We start from the raw sequence: 20,127 nt of genomic DNA on the forward strand, positions 1-20,127 counted from the left end.
TCGTCCATCATTATTCTTTGTGTACTGTAGCATGTTGGTCTGCACATATCATACATTCATTGTCATCGTGCCGGCCGTGCTTGGTCGTTGTTCGCTTAAAACTTGCGCTTCTTGCGTACGGGTGCTGCGTGCTTTTCCACCGCCTTTTGCAGCACCTCGGCCCGCTTGCTGGCGTCCTCTTTGGGCGGCGGAGGCGCGTCCGCTGGCTTTGTCTCTTCGTCCTCCTGTGCTGCTTTCCGCTTGCCCGTATCTTCGTCGTCCGAAGCCTCCTTTTTCGCCGCCGCAGGCTTTCCCTTGCCAATGTGACCCAGACCACCTTTGGCCGCTTTGGCCGTCGACTTCTTCAGCGGTGTTGGCTCTGCGCCTGCTTCTGATTCTGCTTCCGGTTCAGGCTCCGGCTCTGGCTCTTGCTCCGGCTCCGGCGTAGGCTGCTTCTCTTTCTTCCCACCGATGCGTCCAAGTCCTCCCCGGGCAGGTTTTGTCCGCAGTGAGGCCGTGGTCACCGTAGGTGTCGTCTCTTTCTCGTCGTCGTCGCCGCCAACCGCGGTTTTGGCCTCCTTTTTCTCTGTCGCCCTCGTCGTTGGCGGCTCCAAATCCTCAGCATCAGATGCTGTCTCGTCTCCCTTGCCGTCTTCTTTGTCTCCTACTGGCGGTTGCGGCGATGGGCTTTTTGCCTTGGGCTTCTTCCCTATGGCACCAAGACGGCCAATCTTGCCCAGCCCTGCCTTTGCCTTTGCGGGTATCGGTGATGGAGGGTCGTCCTCGTCGGGCTTTGTCTCCTCAGCCTCTTTCTTGGGGGCTGCATTCGTCTTTTCCGCCGCTGCCGCTTTGGTCTTATTCGGTGTCGCCTCTTGGAAAGCACCGTCACCTTGCTCGTCGCTGGCGGCGGCGTCGCGGTCGTTGCGGGACCCAGACTGCTGGCTGTTGCTGCCCGTGGCAGGCCCAGTGCGCTTCAGAGGCACGCCCAGTCCTGTGCCCAGCGCCTGCCACCAGCCGTCGAGGCTGGGTGACGACGGAGACGCTCCTCCTGCATCCGTGTCGGCGTCGTACCGAAGCTCAACCCCGCTGCCAAAGGCCGCCTCCACCAGCTGGGTGACCGTACTCGTGGCATCGGCGCCGTCCTCGTCCGTCTGCCTTTGTCTTTGGACATCCTCTGCCTGCATCTGTTTCCGGAACCTGGCCTCGTCGAACCGCGCCAGCCCTCGCACCCGCGCCTCCATGTCCGCGCGCGCGACCTTGCGCCCGCCTCTTCGGGCGCTGGGGGCGGTGCCAGCGCCACCCGCCAGCGTCGGGAACGCACTCTCCACACCCGCCCCCATCGCCTCCAGCTTGTCCGCCAGCTTGTTGATCACCGCGTCCTTGTCCTGCAGCGCCGCCACGAGCCGTGCCTCGGTGCGCTGGTGCGCCGCACGGTCGTGCACGAGGGGCAGCACGAGCGCCGCCGCCACCGCCCTCGCCGGCTGTCGCGTGAGATGCACGGGCCACTGGAGCGGCGGCAGGCCGCCGGGCAGCACCGACGTGATGTGCAGCACCAGATCGCCGTCGGCCTTGGGGGCGGCGGCCAGCGACAGCCGCGTCTCGGCGTTGGCATCGCCGTCAGCGATGGCATCGCCCGCCAGGGCGGCCTGCAACTTGCCCAGAAACACGCCCATCTGCTCATTGTCGTAGCTCGGGTCAATCGTCGTGTTCTCCTGGAACGCGCGCATGCAAATGGCGCGGCGCTCGAGCCGCTCGGCCCAGACGTGCGCCAGGTCCGTCACGTACACGCTGTACGCCGCCGGCCCAAATGACGTCGCGACGAGGAGGACCGGCACATCCGGGTGCGCGGCCGGCAGCAGACGCCATGCCCGGCGGTCATCCATGTTGGGGAAGGAGAAGGGAGAGGAACGGTCGAGGGTTGCTCGCAAGGACGCGTACAGTCGAGGAGAAGTGTGTCTGTTGATGCTGGGTGACGTGAAGCTTTCAGGCAGCGCGGTGGAGCTGGGCCTATTGGAACCGAAAAGTGGGTCACTCCTGGAGCTTCTGACAGTTCTGGCAGGCGCTAAGCCTTGTACCTGTGACGACATCTCAGAGTCATCGTCCCCGGAATCTTGCAGCTATCAGTTTTCTGTGTTTAAGACAGCCCCATCTTTGTACAACGATGAGAACGCCAAGAAGAATGCGCATTGAAAGCACTAGATGCACCTCAAAAGTGAAAAATGATTTGACTTCGATATGCATAAAATATATTCACCAAAAATGTCAAAAATGTCAAAAAAATTCATGAAATAGAAAATATGATATAAATAAATGTGAAAACTCCACCGACCCCCGTTTCAATGCGCAAATAGTCCATGCTTCGTTAAAGTAAACCATTTTAATTCATACTCCTTGTCATAGTACGAACCACAGCCAGGCCTGCGGTGCTTACAGACCGTGCGAACTCCACACGCCGTTGGACATGCCGCCCAGCGTCTCGCTAAAGTCTTGCCAGTCAAAGTTCTCGTCCATGTCATCCATCTTCACGTCGCCGGCATCGGCCAGGATGCTCGGGAACTGGCTGGTGTTGTTGTCCACGCTGTCGTCGGTCCACAGCCACGGCGGCGGGTAGTCCTTGACAATCGCGTCGACGAGCGGCGTGGCCTCGGCGGCCTGCGACGTGGTGCAGGTGCCGTTGCCGTTGCCATTACCACCAGCCATGCCTTGATTGGAAAACGCCAGCGACGGGTCCGTGGCGAATGCGGCCAGCGTCATGTCCTGTCGTGGCATGTCCGCGCCTCCAAACGAGCCAAACACCTCGGCGGGCCCGCCGTTGGGAACCTTGCCGAGGCTCAGGACCTGGTAGAGATCCGTCGGCTCAAACGTCGTGTTCGAAAAGACCTTGTCCAGCACCTTGTTGGCTGGGTGTTGTGGGTCGCTGGAAATAGCTTCGCCTTGCTGTTGTTGCTGTTGTTGCTGTTGTTGCTGTTGTTGCTGTTGTTGCTGTTGTTGCTGTTGTTGCTGTTGTTGCTGCTGTTGCTGCTGCTGCTGCTGCTGCTGCTGGCTCTGGTTCAGCTGCTGCACGGGAAGCTGTGGTAGTTGCTGCTGCAGCTGGAGACCGCCGGCGGCCTTGTTGGTCGCCAGATCGCCGGCGGGTGTCGAGGGGTTCTGCGTCGAGGGGTTCATCGAAGACGCGGCCGTCGAGACGGACGCCGGCTCATCAATGAGCTGTGGCGCGCCGACCAGGCGCAGCCAGCGCTCGCGCCACTGCAGCCCGTCGAGGCTGCCGTGGTAGGCAGAGAACATGGTGGGGTTGAGGCGCGAGCGGTCCTCTCTGTCGAGGCGCGCCACGTCCTCCGGATCGGCACGCAGCCGCTCAATCTCGGCGTTTCGGTGCTTGCGCGCCTTGTTGTAGAGCGTCTTGAGAGGCACAAACAGCGACGCATTGTCCGTCATCTTTTCGTGGTCGTGCGGCTTGCTGGACGCCATAATCGAGTTGAGGCTGTTCCAGGCGCGCTCGACCGAGGCGCACCAGGGCCGGCGGCCGGACTCGATCAAGACGTACGCCACCGCCTGCCACTGGGTGTAGGTCTGGAACAGCCAGCGCCACTGCCGGGTGCGCTCGTCCATGGTCAGGATGTAGCTGTACTCAAAGAGCTCCGTGCAGGCTGTGAACAGGCGCTCGCGGACGGCGCGCGACATGCCCTCGTTGGCTGGGCCGGGGAACAGGACCGGCTGGTAGATGACGAGCGTCATCTTGGCGCAGATGACGCGCGCAATGTTCGCCGCCACCCAGAACATGGCGTTGCTGTGTGTGTCGCCGTGCTTGAGATACACATTCTCGACACGGTCGTACACCTCGTGGATCATGCGCTCGCGGTCTTCGAGCGTCAGCGTTGCATCGCCCGCCTCAATTGGGCCCATAGCCGAATGGATAGCATGCAGGCGACGCGCGACGCGGCAGATTTCGTAGCGGATCAGGGCAAAGGTCATGTCGGTGGCGCCCACGCGCGAGGGCGGGAGCGATGTGCTCTCGGGGCTGATGTCGGTGTCGTTGATGTTGAGCGGCGGCAGCGTGTCGACGCCCTGCTCAAGGATGCTCAGGTCGGTGCCTTGGTCTTCGGCACAGCGCATATCGAGGATGCAGAGGGCCCAGAACAGGCGACGGCGCATCTCGATTTCAAAGGGTGACAGGGTCGAGAAGTTGGTGCCATCGCGGTGAAGGCCAATGGAGTGGCAAATGCGGATGGCCAGTCCCGTCAGCGTCCATGCAAGCCGGGTATCTTCCTGGCGGCGGACGAGCACAAGCAGGAGCACAAAGGCTTGCAGGGTAACGAGGTCGGACGAGATTAAAAAGTTGGCCTTGGCGAGGGCCTGTTCGAGGGCAAAGCGGTACTTGTTGAGCAGGGTGTTTTTTTCGGTCACAAAGTTGGTATGAATCTCGCTCTCGTCTAATGAGTTGACTGCGGCGTAGTAGATGGCAAACATGAGCGCTTCGGCCGCCGGGGAAATGTTGTCGAGGTTGGTGCGCGCATCGCGGATGACTTTGCTCGTCGTCGGGATGTGCAGGATCTTGACGACGGGATCGACGTTCTCCTGGTACACTTGCCAAATATAGGGTATTTGCGACGGCAGCGGGTGAAGCGGGCGCAGGTCGACGGTGGTGGACTGGAAGCCAAAGATGAAGGCATGGTGGTCGGCCTGGGGCCGGTCTTCGTCGTGGCCGGGGGTGCTCTCGTTGTCGGACAGGTCGCTCTCGGAGTCGGAGATGCGCTGTGTCTCTGCGCGGATTTCGTCGAGCTGTACGGTACAGGCAAAGCGTGGTTAGCAACAGCAGAGAAATAGTCAGGCGCACAGGCACAAACAAAAACAAACAAAAAATATACATACCTCATCGTTGATCTTGCTCCAGAAGGCGCTGCTCACGTAGCGTGACCGGCCGTAGTCATTGATCATGAGCCGGCCGAGCTGCTTTTGTGTGTCCTTGGTCTGCTTTACGAGCGCGCCGTAGCTCGAGTTGCGCCCGATCAGACGGCCGGGGCTGTTGCCCGATGTTGGTCCCTGGGCGTTGGGCAGCTTGGGCGACTGGCCCCACGAGCTGGAGGCACTCGGGGTCGTGCCGTGGTCGAGGCTGGAGCGCGGCGCAGCGCCGTCGCTGCCGGCAGCGGCGGCCTCGGGTGAATTGCTGTTGCTCGCGGGCAGCTTGCCGCTCGTGGCCTCCATCTCGACCTGGCCGCTCAGCTCCTCGACGATGCCCTCGAGTTTGCGCAGACGCTTGAGCAGCTCAATCTCGCGCTCGCTGGACTGGTGCGGCTTGAGCGACACGGGGTCTTTGCGCCGGGGCCGACGCGGGGCGCGCTCGGGTGCGGGGAAGACACAGGGCACCATGGCTCGCCGGCAATTGGTGCAGGGCATGAGCTTATCGCAGCGCACCTTGCGGCGGCGACATGTGACGCAGCTGCGGGGATTCAGTTCGGAGCTCGGCGCGGTGTTGGGCGTGTAGACGGTGGCGCCCGCCATGGGCGGCATGGGCTGGGCGGCAGCTTGTGCATGGGCCTGGCCGGCGACATGGTGGCCGTGACCGTGGCCGTGGCCGTGGCCTTGGTTGTGGTTGTTGTGGTTGCCCGACGGGGCGAGTGGCGGATATGCTTCATGAAGGGGCGTGATGGTGGGTGAGGGCGATTCGACGTCGGGCGTTTGCTGGAGGGGGAGGTTGAACGAATTGTCGTCCATGGTTCGGTTGGAGAAGGGTGGTGGGTGCGGGGGCGATGTAGACGTGGGCGACGAGAGGATGGAGAAAAAAAGAGAGAGTGTGTGGGAGAGAGGTCGCGCAAACAGCGATGTCGGATAAAGGACGAGGCGACGATCGTCGAAGAGAAGAGTAGAAGAGTATAAAAGGGGACGAGGAGAGGATGAGACAAGGGACGAGATCAAGACGCCGACCAGATGCAGCCAGAGAATTGGAGGGACAAGAGGACGGCAAGGTGTCGACGAGACAGCCAAAAAAAGAAAACAGACAGAAAAGGAAAAGAAAACGGGGCAGATAGCCGTAATAAGCCAAGTGTGGACGAGGCCGCAAAGACAATGGGCAAAAAGAAGCGGGCAAAATTGACGGCGACAGCCAATGGGCGGCTCAGAATCAGAAGACTGCCGGCCGCCGTGCGAGACGCAGCGTGTAATTACTTGCGAGGTTGGCAGCTGGACGACAAGGAGCAGAAGCAGCCAGACAAAAGCCTCATCACCAATTGATGGTCGTACTTGTCGGCAGTTGGATTTGCACACGTGCAAGGAAAACGAGGAAATAGAGGAAAATAGGAAAAGAGGAAAAAGAGGCTGGAATTTGCAAGGGCCTGGGAGAGATGGGAAGCTGCACATGGGACAAAGGGAGAATCGTCAAATACAGAGCAGGGAGGTCGATGGCGGGGTGGCCCTGCTGACTTATGGCAGACTAGTAAAATGGGAAAGAGGTAATGGCGAACGTGGTGTTAAAGGAAGTTGCCAATGCCTGTCCCCAATCTGAAGAGGAAGGAATGGGTGGGTGCGTGCACAAAAAGTATCGGTAGTGTAGCATTCCGATGTGATTGACGGAAGGTACGGGGGGAAGACAGGAGGAAGGAGCTGTGCACGGCGGGCGAGGACATAGCAAGCACAAAATCCATGCCGGATCGGGGAGGAGCGACAGCGGCTTAACTGAATGTTGAGACGACAGGCTGCGGGTCAGTCTTGAGATACAGGGCATTTGTGCGGCATTTGGCGGGCGCCAGAAGTAGCTAAGCCGAAGCTATTAAGGCGCTTATGTCATTTTCGTCAGAAGCAGGAAAAAGTCGCAAAAACAGAGTCACAAGGCCCATAAGGCGCCAGCCGCGCCGGCTGCAGTGGCCCTGTCAAGCGGCCCAAGTTAAGCCCGATTCAGTGTCTTGTCTTACGTGCAGCTGGACGTGTAAATTACTCGATAGGCGAAACATGCCCAAGCCGCAGACGGGGTCCCCGCTAGAACGTCTAGAAAATAGAATGCCGTGAAAAGTGAAAGGTGAGAGAACAAAAGAAGCCCCGAGAATAGATCTGGCCTGGACAAGAAGGTCCAACCCGTGGGGTCGAGGCCGACGACGGCAAGCATGATTCGTGTAGTCCTTGCCTATTCGCACACAACTGCACTTGCCCATGCAAAACCCGAGGTTCTCAGAGATGCGGAATGGCAGGTGCGACTCATGGAGGCAGGAAGGAAGGATTGGTGGGGGGAGGGGAGGTAAGGAGCAGTGCAAAACGGCTTTTCCACGGAACGCTTCCTGTTTTGTCCTATTTCTGTTCGTAGGATGAGGGAAACGGGATCACGGCAAAGGAAGGAGCGGACATACGCCCCACACAGCGAGACTTACAGACTGCAGGCGCGCTCGGCCGCATTGGGAGATTGGCGCCGACACCGAGCAGCAGGATACACTTTTAAGTTGCCAAGCCGATCCACACACATGGCGCCCACAGTAAGCATCGTACAGTTGTTCTTTTGGCTGAGAATTCGGTCGTACAATATTACGGAGTAGCATTCAGTCATTTTCAACGCAACGCCGGCAAGCATTCCGCAGCCGGAATCCTCCGCGACCGATATGCTTAAATGTCATGTTTCTGTAGAAAAGCAAGAAATTTGAATTGGCTGTCAGGACGAAGAAGCATTGCCGCTGGCCGTCTACTTCCAAAGAGTGCACAACGTTCGGCGATGGTAATGCAGGGGTCGCGTTGTACTCATCAGATTCGTGATACTAGATACGACGAATTACGGAATCACGGAATCACGGACTATATACAATGAGGCCCGTTCTGCGTTTGTGACTATTTATATGCCTCGAACCTGGGACTACAGACTACAGCCTGCCCGTCGCTTGGATCTTGGGCTTGGCCACCACCTGCGGCATAACGTCGGCCCGCAACGCAAGTTCCAGATCGCGCGGAGGACCGGGCGGCAAGTTCCCGACGACAACCACCCGGTACGAATCGCCGCCGCGGCCGCTGTTCTTCAGTTCCGGACCCGGGTAGTCGAGGGTCATGACCGAGCGCCCCCTGGCGTCGTCGGCCAGTTTGCCAGCGACGCGGGGGCTGATGACGCGGTCGGCCCAGGGCACAAATGTGGCCTTGTCCTCGCCGGGCGCGGGGCCGTCGTGGAGGAACGCGGCGACCTTGCGCCGCTCGGCGGCGTAATGTTCGGCGGGCGACACGTCGGCATTGCCGGCCGACAAGGCGGCGGGGCCCTGGAGGAGGGGTGCCAGCAGCGACAGGATGTAGAGCTGGGGCGGGAAGAGGATGATGTCGTTGTTGCGGGCCCGGCCGATCCAGGTCGCGGCGCTGGCCCACGTGGCCTCGGTGACCTCGGTCTGGTCGGCAGACGCGCCGCCGTTTTTGTTGCTGTTGTTGCTGTTGCTGTCCATACCGGCGGCGGCACCGGCCGCAGACGTCGTCTTTGTATGGTCGACGAGGGGCAGGAAATACAGGTACATTTGCGTCGTGTACCGGCGTTTGAGGTTGGGCGGCGTCAACCAACGCGTGAAGGGTATCAAGTTTTCTGACGGTCAGCGGTGCGTGTGCACGTCAAAATGTGTGACGAGGGACACGACGCCGGACTGGACAGCCGGACGACGAGAAAACTCACCACAGTCAGCAATCCCGCCAACACTTGCTAGCCAGTCCTCGAAGCGGACCTTGTCGTTGGCCACGCCGACGCGCGCCGTCTTGCTTGCCGCCTCTTCGACTTGAAGGAGTGCGCGGTTCTCGGTGGGCGCCGCTGCCGCCTGGCCGGCCGCCCGCGCCAGCAGCACGCCGCTCTCTTCAAAGGTCTCGCGGACGGCGGCCATGCGGTACGCCGGCCCATCCACGTGGCGCTCAGGCCTGTCAACGGCCGGGGTCGTGCTGCCCTCGTGGAAGGGGCTGAGGTTGCCACCCGGGAAGACGTGGGCCGACGAAAATGTGCCCGACTGTCGGCGGTGCAACAGCAGAATCTCGTTCTGGGGGGAGATGACGACGACGCTGGCACTGGGGGCCGGGATGCTGGGCGGTTTGGGCGGGCCACCGGCCTTCTTGTTGTTCTTGTGGTCCGCGGCCATAGCATCGGCGTTGGAGTTGTCGCGGCGTGAGGCTGTTGCATGCAAGGCGCGCCGGACCAACGGCGAGGCTGAAGCTGAGGTCGAGGTAGGCATCAAAGAGCAAGGGAGGGATGTGAGGGTGTTGGGAGATGAGGCGACGACACCATGGACGACACGACGAAATGTCTGACCCGAGGCTGCCAGAGTCGAAAGAGTGTAGGATCTGTGCTGGCAAAAGGGAGGCCGCAATGGTTGGTGCAAGAGTCGGTGCAGCTCCTGAGACGGCCGGAGTGCATTCGATGTCCGCTGCAGCACGTGAAAGAGGAGTCGTCGCTGATGGTGGTGGCTACTAGCAAAGGGAGTGGGAAGTGGAAGCCGAGAGGGTGCCCGCATTGGACGTGGACCGGGCGGCATGTCGTGGCAGATGCAGGACGGCCACTGTCCGGTGACAGGGCCACAGAGCGAGGAGAGACGGGCTAGACAAGACCTCGAACCAGCTGTGCTGTGTTTGATTCAGTGTGTGGGCAAAGCAGCCGTTTGTTGTCATTGTAGCGGTGGGCGGATAACGCTTAGCGGCTTAGCGGCTTAGCGGTGATGCCGAGGTTGGCAAGCTTGGCGCCCTTTTGAAGCAGTGCTATGGGCCTGGTTTTGGGTGGGGAAAGACGCGGGAGCGGCCCCGAATCTTGGAATACGGAGCATTCTCCGCACTTGTAACTTTCAGCACAGGCCGTCGTTCGTCCCAAGAAAGTATTTATACGTGTCATGCCGAGAGATGCAGTGAGCATCAATGGGGCGTCCAAGGATGCCGTTCATTGGTCGCTGAAAATGGCAAACAAAACAAAAAAAGCCCTGCAAATACAAAATGTATCCTGTCTCCAAATCATAAGTGTCATAAGCGCCTGTTCAAATATATAAACGCTGCAGCAGCCTGTGCTGTCCTCACCACTTCCTTTCCTTTCCCTGCAAGTTCTTGCGCCAGGTGCAGCACACGCTCTTGGATTCGCACCACTTCTTGACGTCGAGTGGCGTCACATCGACACCCGCATAGCCAGCAGCGCGCAATGCCCCGTCGTTGAGCCAGGCCGTAAACGTCTCCAGGATGATGGTGTCGTACATGAGAATCTTCTCGTGCCAGGACGGCGCCGCCGGGTCGCTGGTGGGCGGCGCGCTGGTAACGGCCGTGGCAATGTAGCGGAACAGCTCCGACTGCTCGTAGGTGAGCGGTGCGTCGGCCAGCGACAGGTCGGCCTCATCGTTGTCCATGGTGTTGCTTTCGTCGTCCTCGTCAAGGTCGGTCGCCACAATGTCGTCGTCGTCGTTCTCGCCGTTCTCGACGTCCTCGCCAACATCAACAGCAACGGCTTCGGTGAGTGGACGTCTCACACCTGCAGGCTCGGGCGACGAGAAGCGGCCGTCGGATTCCGAGTCGTCAATCTCGAAAACAACACGCTCTTTTGTCGCCTTGCGTCTTTTTGCTGCTTCTGATTGCAATGCTGATGCTGTCGTGGTCGCCCTTGCTCTTGCTTTTGCTGTTGCCTTGGCAGTCGCTTTGGCCGTGGTATGGATTGCGGCCGTTCGTGCAGGTGTGGGCGATCTAGTACCCTTGGGCAGAAAATAGGCCGCTCGTGGTGATGTCGTCAGTCCGCGGTTTGTCGACTGTGTAGTTTGCGCGACCTGGGATGCTTCTGGTTTCGTGACGCGTGGTGCTGTCACTTTCGGCTGAGTTAGTAGTAGTGACTCGCTGCCGGTAGGTGTTGTGGCATCTTTGGGCAGTGCTAATTGAGCCGCCACTTGGTCCGTCGAAGCTAGAGCGACTGGCGTCGGTTGCCCATCCGTAGCCATGTTTGGGTGCTGGGCATCCCAGCACGCGTTCAACAAGGTGATCATGGCCGACCGTGCTTTGATGGCCTTGTAACCATAGTCGGACACCTTCTTGGTCAGCTGAGCAGTCGTGAGCACAGCAAAGTTGGGGCGGACAGCGTCGTGTGCTTTTACCGCCTGTGCCGCCTGTGCCGCCTGTGCCGCCTGTGCTGCCTTTGTCGCCTTTGTCCCCTTTGTCGCTTTGGGCTTCGACGCTGCTGCTGTTTTTGTTGATGTCATCTTCGTCCCTTTCTGAGGAGGAGACACCACCGTCTGAGCTGTGCTTGCCGCCTCTGCGGCCTTTGCCTTGGCTGGCAGTCTGCCCTTTCCACGGGAGGACTGCGTCGCTTGAGTCGATGCTGCTGCGGTCGACGCCGGTGCCGGCGCAGGAGGCTCTTCCTCTTGAGCCTCCTTCTGGATGGCCTCTTCGGCTGCGCGCTGCGCCATGGCAATGACTTGGTGGGGGTCCTCGGGGAACTCCATGGCGTCGTCCAGGTCAATCACATTGTCAATCAGGAAACCGTCCTCGCCCCGGGCAGCCGCACCCCACAACGTCTTCGTCTTCTTGGCCGCTTCGAGAGGACCTGGCGTCCGCTGCCCGGTCAGGTCGACCGTGCTCACGTCGGGGCTGGTCTCCGAGTCAAATTCGTCAATGATGTCGAGTATGCGGTTCCGCTCCCGGCTGTTGTTGTCGTCGCCGTCGTCCGCGTCCTGGTTGGACGCATGCATCGCCGTGTGCAGGTGCCGCAGAAATGTGGGCGACGCCTCCGTCGCAAGCTGGCTCGATGTGCCGAACAGAAAGTCCTGTCGAGTGGCTGCAGCGCGCGCGGACGCGGGCGACAACAGCGCGGGTTTGCGCGGCGCCGGTGCCTTTTTCCCTCTCGGCTTCTTGGCCGCAGCGGCTGCGCGCGCAGTCTTGAGTTTGCGCAGCTTGGACATGGGAAGTCCGGGGCGGACCTCCGAGCGGGCCTCTGGCACATTCTCGTCGACGCCCTCGACCTGTGGTTTTGTCGTCTTCTTTGTCGTCGATTTCGTTGATGTGGCTGTCAGGGCGTCACCACTTGTTACCGTCGAGTCGGCGTAGGCGGCAACGGCCAGCTCTGTCAGGGTCCGCACCTTCTTCTTAGGAGCCTTGGACTTTGTCGGCGAGGTCTCCCTGCTTGCCGGCCGCCCGGCAACACCCACGGAGATCGCCTCAATGGCTTTCCGTTTTGTAAACGAGCTTTCTCTTGTGACTGTGGCCACATGGTTGCTCCGTTGGCTCTCGTCTTCCTTGCAGCCGAAGCTGGTCTGAAGACTCTTGAAGACGCTGTTTGGCCGGTTCACCAGTTCGCCTGGCGACGACGACCAGTCCTCTGCATGGTGTTGTGACCGGGAGATCTCGCCGGCGGCAGCCACAGTGTCGGCGGGCGGCGGTGTCCAATCACGGCGGCGTTGTAGGGCGGACTCCAGGTCGCCGCTGAGGTACTTTGCTGGCTCTTCCCGGAGAATTGGCAACAGGTCGACAGCCGCCAGTCGAGCAGCAGGCAGAGACGACAGAACGTCTTGGTGGTCGGCAAAGTATTTCGACTGTGCGGCGCCTGTCGGAGTAGACCCGCTTCGTGTTGCAGCTTCTGGAGGGTCGCTGCTCAGCAACGACAGGTCAAAGCTCCGGTCTTGCCATGCTGGTCTGGACGTATCGGCTGTTTGGAGAGACGACATGGGCCGCGCGGGTGGCAGGGCGGGCGACGAGGACAGCAGAATGACATCACGAAGGTCGGGCGGTCCGGTGCCGGTCTGGACGCGAGTTTCGCTACGAGCCATTGTCGCTCGTGAGGACATGCGCAGCGCGCATCCTAGTTGCCGTAGACGAGACAGTGTTGCAGGGAGTGCGCTTCAGCGACAATGTGGGTATGTTATCGCATAGAAGACGCGATCGTGGGCGACGATGTTGGGCCCAATGTAAATAGATCAAGGGGCAGCGCGTGAAGATTTGGTTGGCACGCCAAATTGTGAAGCAATTGCGGTCGACACGCACGGTGGTCTCGTCCAGGCGCTGCCCCTCTTGGCAAAATAGTGGGTCCCACTTAACGTTTGCCACGCGTTGGCGTCGCGTTGTCACATGGGTCATCAGGTGACCCAAATAGCCTATAATTGTGGGCCCAGTATTATGTAATCCGCAAATTTTGGGAAAAGAATTTTGTGCGTTTCTCGGTTCCACACCACTCTTAGCTCGGACCAAAAATTATCCTACCCCACTGGGCTTTGTTGTGTGGGCAAACAATGCTTGCAGTGGTGGTTCGGGGCAGTGGGTGCAAAAAAGTGGCCTAGCGAAAATTGCACCCTCTTTTGCAGCGTCTACCACAATTTGCGCCCACTTGCATACAATTTTCTCTTGTCACCATCACCAACGCTTCAACCCACGAATTCCACCACCACCTCCTTCTTACAAATCAGCAGCCATGGAGAACGACAAGGGTGAGATCGTCGACCTGTACGTCCCGCGCAAGTGCTCTGCGACGGGCCGCATCATCAAGGCCAAGGACCACAGCTCGGTGCAGATTTCGATTGCCAAGGTACGACACATTCGAGACGGCGAGGTTGGGAGGTCCTGAGGGCAAGAGACGGGATGGGTGGAAGATGAGGTGGTGCTAGAAAGGAACGGATGGCCGTTTGACACGGCAGTTGGCAAGAGAAGGGATGGCGGGACGGAGGACGAGGACGGGGACGAGACAGGATGGGAAACGGGACTTTCTTTCCACGAGGATAGACAAAATGCTGACCCTGTTTCTTTTTCCACAGGTTGACGAGAACGGCCGCGCCATTGCCGGCGAGAACCAGGTCTACGCTCTGTGCGGCTTCATCCGCGCCCAGGGCGAGGCCGATGACTCCTTCAACCGCCTTGCCCAGCGCGACGGCTTCCTGAAGAACGTCTGGAACCCCGTCCGGTAAAGCTCAGTTACCGGTTGGGAGAACGTGATGGACGGCTCCAAGGGACGGCGGAGGACAAAAAGCAAAATAAAAAAACCGACCTACATGACCAAACGCAATCGCCGGACCGATCGATGCACTCGGACGAGCTCGCGATTGTCTCTCTTTATTTTATCGACCGACTTTTATCCCGCGGCGCCGGGACGGGAAACCAACCCTTCCCTCTCCTCTCGTTTTCCCTCGGCGACAACCGAGCGCAGTCTCTCTTTGGCTCGACGATCATTACGACGACAATCACGACGTACGACGAGCGTCACTGGGACGACAAAAGGCGGCACGGTTTACTCGAGAGAAGAACAAAAACGGAAGGGCGGGAGAAAGGGGTTCAGGTTTTTGTTTTGGTACAAACAAAAAATGCAAAAAAAACAACAAAATTTCTCAATCTTTTCAGGCAGCGTTATCTTTCGTGTTGTGGTGATTATGTTTTTGTTCTTATTTCTTTTCTTCTTCTGCTTTCTTGGACATGATGTCCTTGTCAACCCCCGGCCGGAATAAAGTCGTTGGATAGTGTGTCGTCTCCCCTCCCCGGGAAAGAAGCGCGCACACGCCTGATATCCTCGGACTTTGAGACGACAACCTACAACCGATCGTCTCCGGTTGCCGCAGATTGATGCACTTCCTCTTCAAGAGGCCTGGTGCCTCTGGCCTTGAAAAAGCCGTGGTCTTGTCAACAGGACTTGGGCCATGGTACAGATACGGGTCGGACATGTAATCGTGATTGCTATGCCTGCGTTTTCTTGTATTTATTATTCATCCTCTGCGATCGACGTACTAACTGGTGGTCTGCCTTTCCATCCTTTCCTTGCCAACGCACCCGACCCTACAGGAACCACCGGAAGTCCGGCGACGCGGGTCCCTCGTACAGCCTCTCCGTCGGAATGTCCTTGGCCCGCACCACGACGCCCTGCGCCCGGTCCCGGCGGCGGTTGTCCCACACCATGTACGCGCCGAGCGCCAGCGTCAGCAGCAGGCCGGTGCCGCCAAAGGCCGCAGTCGTGGCCAGCGCGGGGACGTAGCGCGGGGCGTCCTGGTTGCGGAAGATGTTGCTGCTGACGAGGCCCATGACGTTGGCGGCGGGGACGGCGACGCTGGTGAGCAGGACGCGCTTGTTTTCGTTGGCCAAGTTGTTGTTGTAGAGCACGTCGAGCAGCACCGAGGGCGCGCTGGTGCCCCAGGTCATTAAAAAGCAGGCAAAGTAGGCCACGTGCAGGTCGGCCTCGACGTCGATGGCGGCGTACACGACAAAGCCGGCAAAGGTGAACAGGAAGCCGGCGGCCACAAAGGGGAAGCGCAGGTGGGTGTAGTCGCTGGCAAAGGCCAGCAGGAGCAGCACGGCGGCGCCCGCGACGTTGGGCGCGACGGTGTACAGGTTGGTCTTGACGGTGCCGTAGCCCAGGCGCGCAATGATCTGCGGCAAAAAGAGCGTGACGCTCTGCAGCGGGACGCCGAGGCAGACCTCAATGGCGAGAATCACCCAGGTGGTGGGCGCACGGAAGATGCGCAGGGCGTCGCGCAGCACAAAGGGCTCGTCGACGACGCCGGAGCTGTCGACGGCCATGCGGTGGTAAGCGAGCGCCTTTTGCGCGGGCGTCAGGAAGCGGGCGTCGGCGGCGGAGCGCGGCAGGTACCAAATGGCAAAGACGGAGAACAGCACCGAACAGGCGCCCTCGACCAGGAACAGGTACCGCCAGTTGTCGACGGCGGCGCCAAAGACGCCGCTGCGGATGTGGAAGACGCCAAAGGCCAGCAGGCCGCCAAAGGCAGAGGCGATGTTGGAGGCGGCGTAGAAGACGGCGAGGCGGCGGGCCAGCTCGCCGCGGCGGTAGAACATGGTCTGGTAGTAGATGACGAGCGGGAAGAAGGCCGACTCGCTCATGCCGAGGAACCAGCGCAGGGCCAAGAGGCCGCCAAAGTTGCGGACGCAGGCGGTCAGCAGGGTGAAGCTGCCAAACGAGAACATCATGAGGGGCAGCACGCGATTGGGGCCCAGCTTCTTGCCCAGGACGCCCAGGACGGGGGCGGTCAGGACGTAGGGAACGAAGAAGACGCTGAGGAGGATGTTGTACTGATTGCTGGCGAGGCCGAGCGACGTCTCGAGGCCGGCGGTCTTGGCGTTGCCGAGGTTGGCCTTGTCGAGCGAGTTGAAGAGGTACATGATGGCCATGACGGGCAGCAGGCGCAAGTCGAACTGCCAGACGAGGGCGCGCTCCGCCTTGTGGTCGAGGACGGCAGGCGTGTTGTCGGCATCGACGGCGAGGGGACTGCTGGGCAGACTCTCGACGGCGGCCATCTTGTCATGGCTGAGGATCCCGTCTGGGTCCTCGGGGAGCGTTGTTTTGTCCATTGTGGTGAGGGTCTGTGGTGGGCTGTAGGAGGTGAGTTGTAGGAGGACAATGTGTACAGTAGAAAATGTGATGAAATGTCGAGAGCTGCGAAGATGCAAAGTTGTCGAGGTGGATGAGTCGTCGGCCTCGATTTGGGCAGCCAATTGTTACACAGTGGCGGAGACCGCAGTCTGATCAGAGTCGGTGAATACCGTAAAGTGAGTGTGAGGTGAGAAGGGACTGGACAGAGACTGAGAGGCTGCTGGCCGGCATACGATGGACACAAAACATGTAGAGAGCATCAATAAGAGCATCAATAACGGCCATCGACACTATGATCAAGTCTGACACGCTCGTAGTATCGCCTGGTATTTACGTACTCCGATCCTCAGACGGAGATGTCGCGGAATACTTTTAGAGAATCTATGAGTACAACACGAAGCGGCACACGCGATACGGCAGGTATTGAGATTGAGGGAGAATGAGATGTGGCCAGGATGACCCAACGGCCATATCCAAGTCAACTCAAGCATAGCATGCAATTCGTTGTGTAGATAGTGCAGTTTTTTATCCATCTCAAACATGAAAATCTGACAAATAAGTATGTTAATCTTGCCAGAGTACTCCGTACAAAAAGTCGACTGTTTGGCTTATCTGTTAATTCACAGACCGTTTATCGGAGACGCCGCTTGTCGTGCTCCTCCGCCGGAGTCCCCTTCCTTCGCGCCGAATTGTTTACACCGCATTTCCTCTTCCCGGCAGTTCAGCGCCTACGCCACCTTGGGCCACATAGCCGAGATTTGCCCGTCGTGCACTCCGAGATAAGATGATGTCGATCCTCAATTGACCTGCAGTTGTAGTCCTTATCTTTGAGAGTCGATCACACTCGGCGATTCGTACGGAGTACTAGCATATCTGGTGCAACGCTGGTATCTTTTGTTGGGCTACGTAATCAGACTTGTTATCGAGCCTTGGTGTTAGAGCTTTACCGCTAGGGGACAGTAAACAAATAGGGCAGTTAGGAGAGGGATGCCACGACCATCAGGTCACGTGTTGGGCCTAAGGTGGTCCTGCCCCCGAGAGCCTCGCCTGCCAATGCCCACATTTAGTTTATTTATTCCATTTATTCCTAACCTCATGTCCGACATTCGACGAACTGCACGACATGCTACCAGCACCGAAGCCCCCTCTCCGGGTTCCCACTAGGCCCGCTTCTCCTTGTAGAAGGTCGTGACAACGGTGCCGTCGGCCAGCGTCTCCTTCCGCTGCGCCCAGGAAAAGCCGCCCAGCTGCGGCCACAGCTGGCGCCAGACGGCCCAGTAGACGACGCCGGCGAGCAGCACGACGATGCCGATGATGGGGTAGAGCCAGTAGGGCAGGCTGGTGTCGCCCTTGCCGCCGGGCGGGCGCAAAAAGGGGGCGACGAGCAGGAAGCACTGGCCGACGAGGAACAAAAAGGCAATGGGCAAAAAGACGCGGAAGGGCCGCGGGGCCTGCGGGGCGCGCCAGCGCAGGATAAAGAGGCCGACGACGACAAAGGCGTTGATGACGCTGCTGGGGTAGCCCTCGACGTCGACGATAAAGTTGAAGGCGTCGCCAAAGGGGATAGCGACGATGACGATGAAGCTGGGGATGAAGTGCAGCAGCAGGCCGGCCGAGGGTGCGCCGGCTGGCCAGGTGCCGGCCCAGAAGCGCTGGAAGGGCACGACGCCCTCCTTGGCGAGCTCCTGGTTGACGCGGGCCTGGGCAAAGGTGATGCTCAGTACGTTGCCGAGCGCCGAGAGGGCCACGAAGACGCTGAGTACGCGGCTGGCCGTCGCGCCAAAGACCTTGAGCATAAAGTACGACGCCACGGTGACGCCGCTGGCGGCAATCTCCTGCGGCGTGGCGGCGGCAAAGTAGGCCACGTTGGCCAGCAGGTACAGCACGCCGCAGATGCCGAGGCCCAGGGGCCCGGCGATCTTGAGCGTGCGCACGGGCCGCTTGACCTCGTTGAGCACGTAGGCGGCGTTGGACCAGCCGGCGTACGAATTGAGCACCTTAAAGAGGGCGGTGGCGTACAGGTTGCTCGACGTGGCCGAGTGCGCAAAGGCGTCGCGGAAGCTAGCGTGCGGGTCGGGGATAGCGTGGCGGACCGCGCCGCCCAGCACGGCCCAGCCCGTGACGATGATGAAGAGCAGGATCACGACCTTGATGGAACCGACGACATTCATCAGCAGCACACCGGCGCGCGGCACAAACGTGTGGACCAGCGTCACAAAGACGATGACGCCGATGGCGATGGCGCGCTTCTCCCATTCGCTCGGGTTGCGGTCGGCGGCCGCGACGATGTTGGTAGCGAAGACAATGCAGCCGGACGCCGTGAAGCCCAGCGCAATGGCCTGCACGGCAAACACAATGGTGGCCAGGAAGCGCGGCCGGCGGTACACGGCCTCGAGGTACACCTTCTCGCCGCCGCTGCGCGGGAACATGCAGCCAAACTCGAGCCACACAAAAAGGCCGCAGAACGACAGCGCCAGCCCCAGCACCCACAGCAGCAGCGCCGCGCCCACGCTGCCGACCCCGGCCGTGATGGACGAAGGTGAACTGAATATGCCCGTGCCTATAATTCTTCCCACAATCAGGAACGTCGTCGACACCACGCCCAGGTGCCGGCCCATGCCGCCGAGTGCGGCCTCGTCGAGCGTCAGCTCGCCTGCTTCGACCGACTCGAGGATGGGCTGGCGATCGACGTTACCGTCGCCCGAGTCCAGGCCGCGGCTGGCCGTCGCCAGAACTGTGCCGTCTTTGGCATATTGCGGGCTGTCAGGGCCCCCGTCGTTGATGATTACGCCATCAGGGCCGACGGGCAGCGACGACGTCGGAGGCTCGCTGGGCAGAAAGCGGCCAGTGAATCTAGACCAGGGCATTGGTGACGATGATGTTGCGATGCTGTGGGTGTCGGGAAATAGGACGAAACGCCAAGGAAAGGTCGACGCGGGAGATGGACGGGGCCAAAGATGACGGTAAAGTAGAATAACCAAACCCAAGAGAGAGAAACAGCCTCACATAAACGACAGCGGTGGGCGCCGGGAATGGTCTATATTAATACAACGCACTGTGCAGGCACACATGCGGCAGAAAGAATGGGGGAACGTGACACAACACACGACAGGCAGACGGGGACGACGATCTCGTGCGACTCGACCTGCGTACGACGACGACGACGAGCGAGCAAGCCCTAAATGCTGTGGTCTGTGGTCTGTGGTCTGTGGTCTGTGGTTTGTTTCAAGGATGCAAGTAGGGGGATGGGCAGGGCGGCGATCATGGATAAAGGCGGTTAGCAGGAAGTCAGCTGAAGATGCATTTCGAAGGCGGGCAAAGGTACGGAACGGATACTCGCAAGGAGGCGGCAAGGTCTGAAGGAGACGGTCGACACATTGTGAACAGCGACAATAAAAGCGTCGAAAACGCCTTGCCAATAACGACATTGTTCCTTTAAAAGTGCAATACCAAGAATGCTCCATGTCAGTCTTTGGCCTCAATTTTTTGTGGGCGACGGGCCACGACACGTCTTCGTCCATGACATCCACGACTCGACATGAAGCTAACAAGGTCGTAGAAAGGAGGTACTTCATACGGAGTCTGTTGTACCTCTCTCCGAAATAGATCGAGTACAACGAAGGGCGAGTCAACACAACCACACACCCACCCGCCCTCAGCCAAGAAACGACAAGAAAGATAAGCTTCGGTGGCTTGTTGGCTGCAGGCGGTACTTTCGTCCCGCTTACTCCTACTCCAGAGTACAGAAGACTCTGCAGTCGTCCGTGCCCAATGGCGTCAGTCGCTCGCTCGCCCATTGGCCACCGCCGACTCCGCTGCAACGGTCGATCGAACACACGCCATCGCTCGACCAGAGACTGTTCTCGCCCACAACACGCAAAACAAGCATATCCTAAAAAACGCCA

General features: G+C 59.6%; 7 protein-coding genes across 7 annotated transcripts; 1 reads left to right on the forward strand and 6 right to left on the reverse strand.

Annotated features, from left to right (window-relative positions):
- Positions 1-95: 95 nt before the first annotated feature.
- Positions 96-1,862, reverse strand: SPSK_07323 (uncharacterized protein; the record flags this gene model as incomplete). The annotated part of the gene is made up of 1 exon (XM_016733987.1): positions 96-1,862. One exon carries the CDS (start codon positions 1,860-1,862, stop codon positions 96-98), a length of 1,767 nt encoding a protein of 588 aa, XP_016591638.1.
- A 544-nt stretch (positions 1,863-2,406) lies between these two features.
- On the reverse strand, positions 2,407-5,691 carry SPSK_06941 (uncharacterized protein; the record flags this gene model as incomplete). Its single annotated transcript, XM_016733611.1, has 2 exons — positions 2,407-4,758; positions 4,849-5,691. The coding sequence occupies 2 exons, from the start codon at positions 5,689-5,691 to the stop codon at positions 2,407-2,409; spliced, it is 3,195 nt and encodes a 1,064-aa protein (XP_016591639.1).
- A 2,123-nt stretch (positions 5,692-7,814) lies between these two features.
- SPSK_07404 (NUDIX family hydrolase) lies at positions 7,815-9,440 on the reverse strand (the record flags this gene model as incomplete). The annotated part of the gene is made up of 2 exons (XM_016734067.1): positions 7,815-8,509; positions 8,597-9,440. The coding sequence occupies 2 exons, from the start codon at positions 9,438-9,440 to the stop codon at positions 7,815-7,817; spliced, it is 1,539 nt and encodes a 512-aa protein (XP_016591640.1).
- Positions 9,441-9,965: 525 nt separating this feature from the next.
- Positions 9,966-12,689, reverse strand: SPSK_07028 (uncharacterized protein; the record flags this gene model as incomplete). The annotated part of the gene is made up of 1 exon (XM_016733698.1): positions 9,966-12,689. One exon carries the CDS (start codon positions 12,687-12,689, stop codon positions 9,966-9,968), a length of 2,724 nt encoding a protein of 907 aa, XP_016591641.1.
- Positions 12,690-13,327: 638 nt separating this feature from the next.
- SPSK_10808 (small subunit ribosomal protein S21e) lies at positions 13,328-13,817 on the forward strand (the record flags this gene model as incomplete). The annotated part of the gene is made up of 2 exons (XM_016737076.1): positions 13,328-13,441; positions 13,668-13,817. The coding sequence occupies 2 exons, from the start codon at positions 13,328-13,330 to the stop codon at positions 13,815-13,817; spliced, it is 264 nt and encodes an 87-aa protein (XP_016591642.1).
- Positions 13,818-14,676: 859 nt separating this feature from the next.
- On the reverse strand, positions 14,677-16,200 carry SPSK_07456 (MFS transporter; the record flags this gene model as incomplete). Its single annotated transcript, XM_016734118.1, has 1 exon — positions 14,677-16,200. The coding sequence occupies one exon, from the start codon at positions 16,198-16,200 to the stop codon at positions 14,677-14,679; it is 1,524 nt and encodes a 507-aa protein (XP_016591643.1).
- Positions 16,201-17,382: 1,182 nt separating this feature from the next.
- On the reverse strand, positions 17,383-19,089 carry SPSK_07367 (high affinity methionine permease; the record flags this gene model as incomplete). Its single annotated transcript, XM_016734031.1, has 1 exon — positions 17,383-19,089. The coding sequence occupies one exon, from the start codon at positions 19,087-19,089 to the stop codon at positions 17,383-17,385; it is 1,707 nt and encodes a 568-aa protein (XP_016591644.1).
- Between the last annotated feature and the right edge of the window lie 1,038 nt (positions 19,090-20,127).

Source organism: Sporothrix schenckii, assembly GCF_000961545.1.
Source record: "Sporothrix schenckii 1099-18 chromosome Unknown Cont41, whole genome shotgun sequence".
Taxonomy (NCBI): Eukaryota; Fungi; Ascomycota; class Sordariomycetes; order Ophiostomatales; family Ophiostomataceae; genus Sporothrix; species Sporothrix schenckii.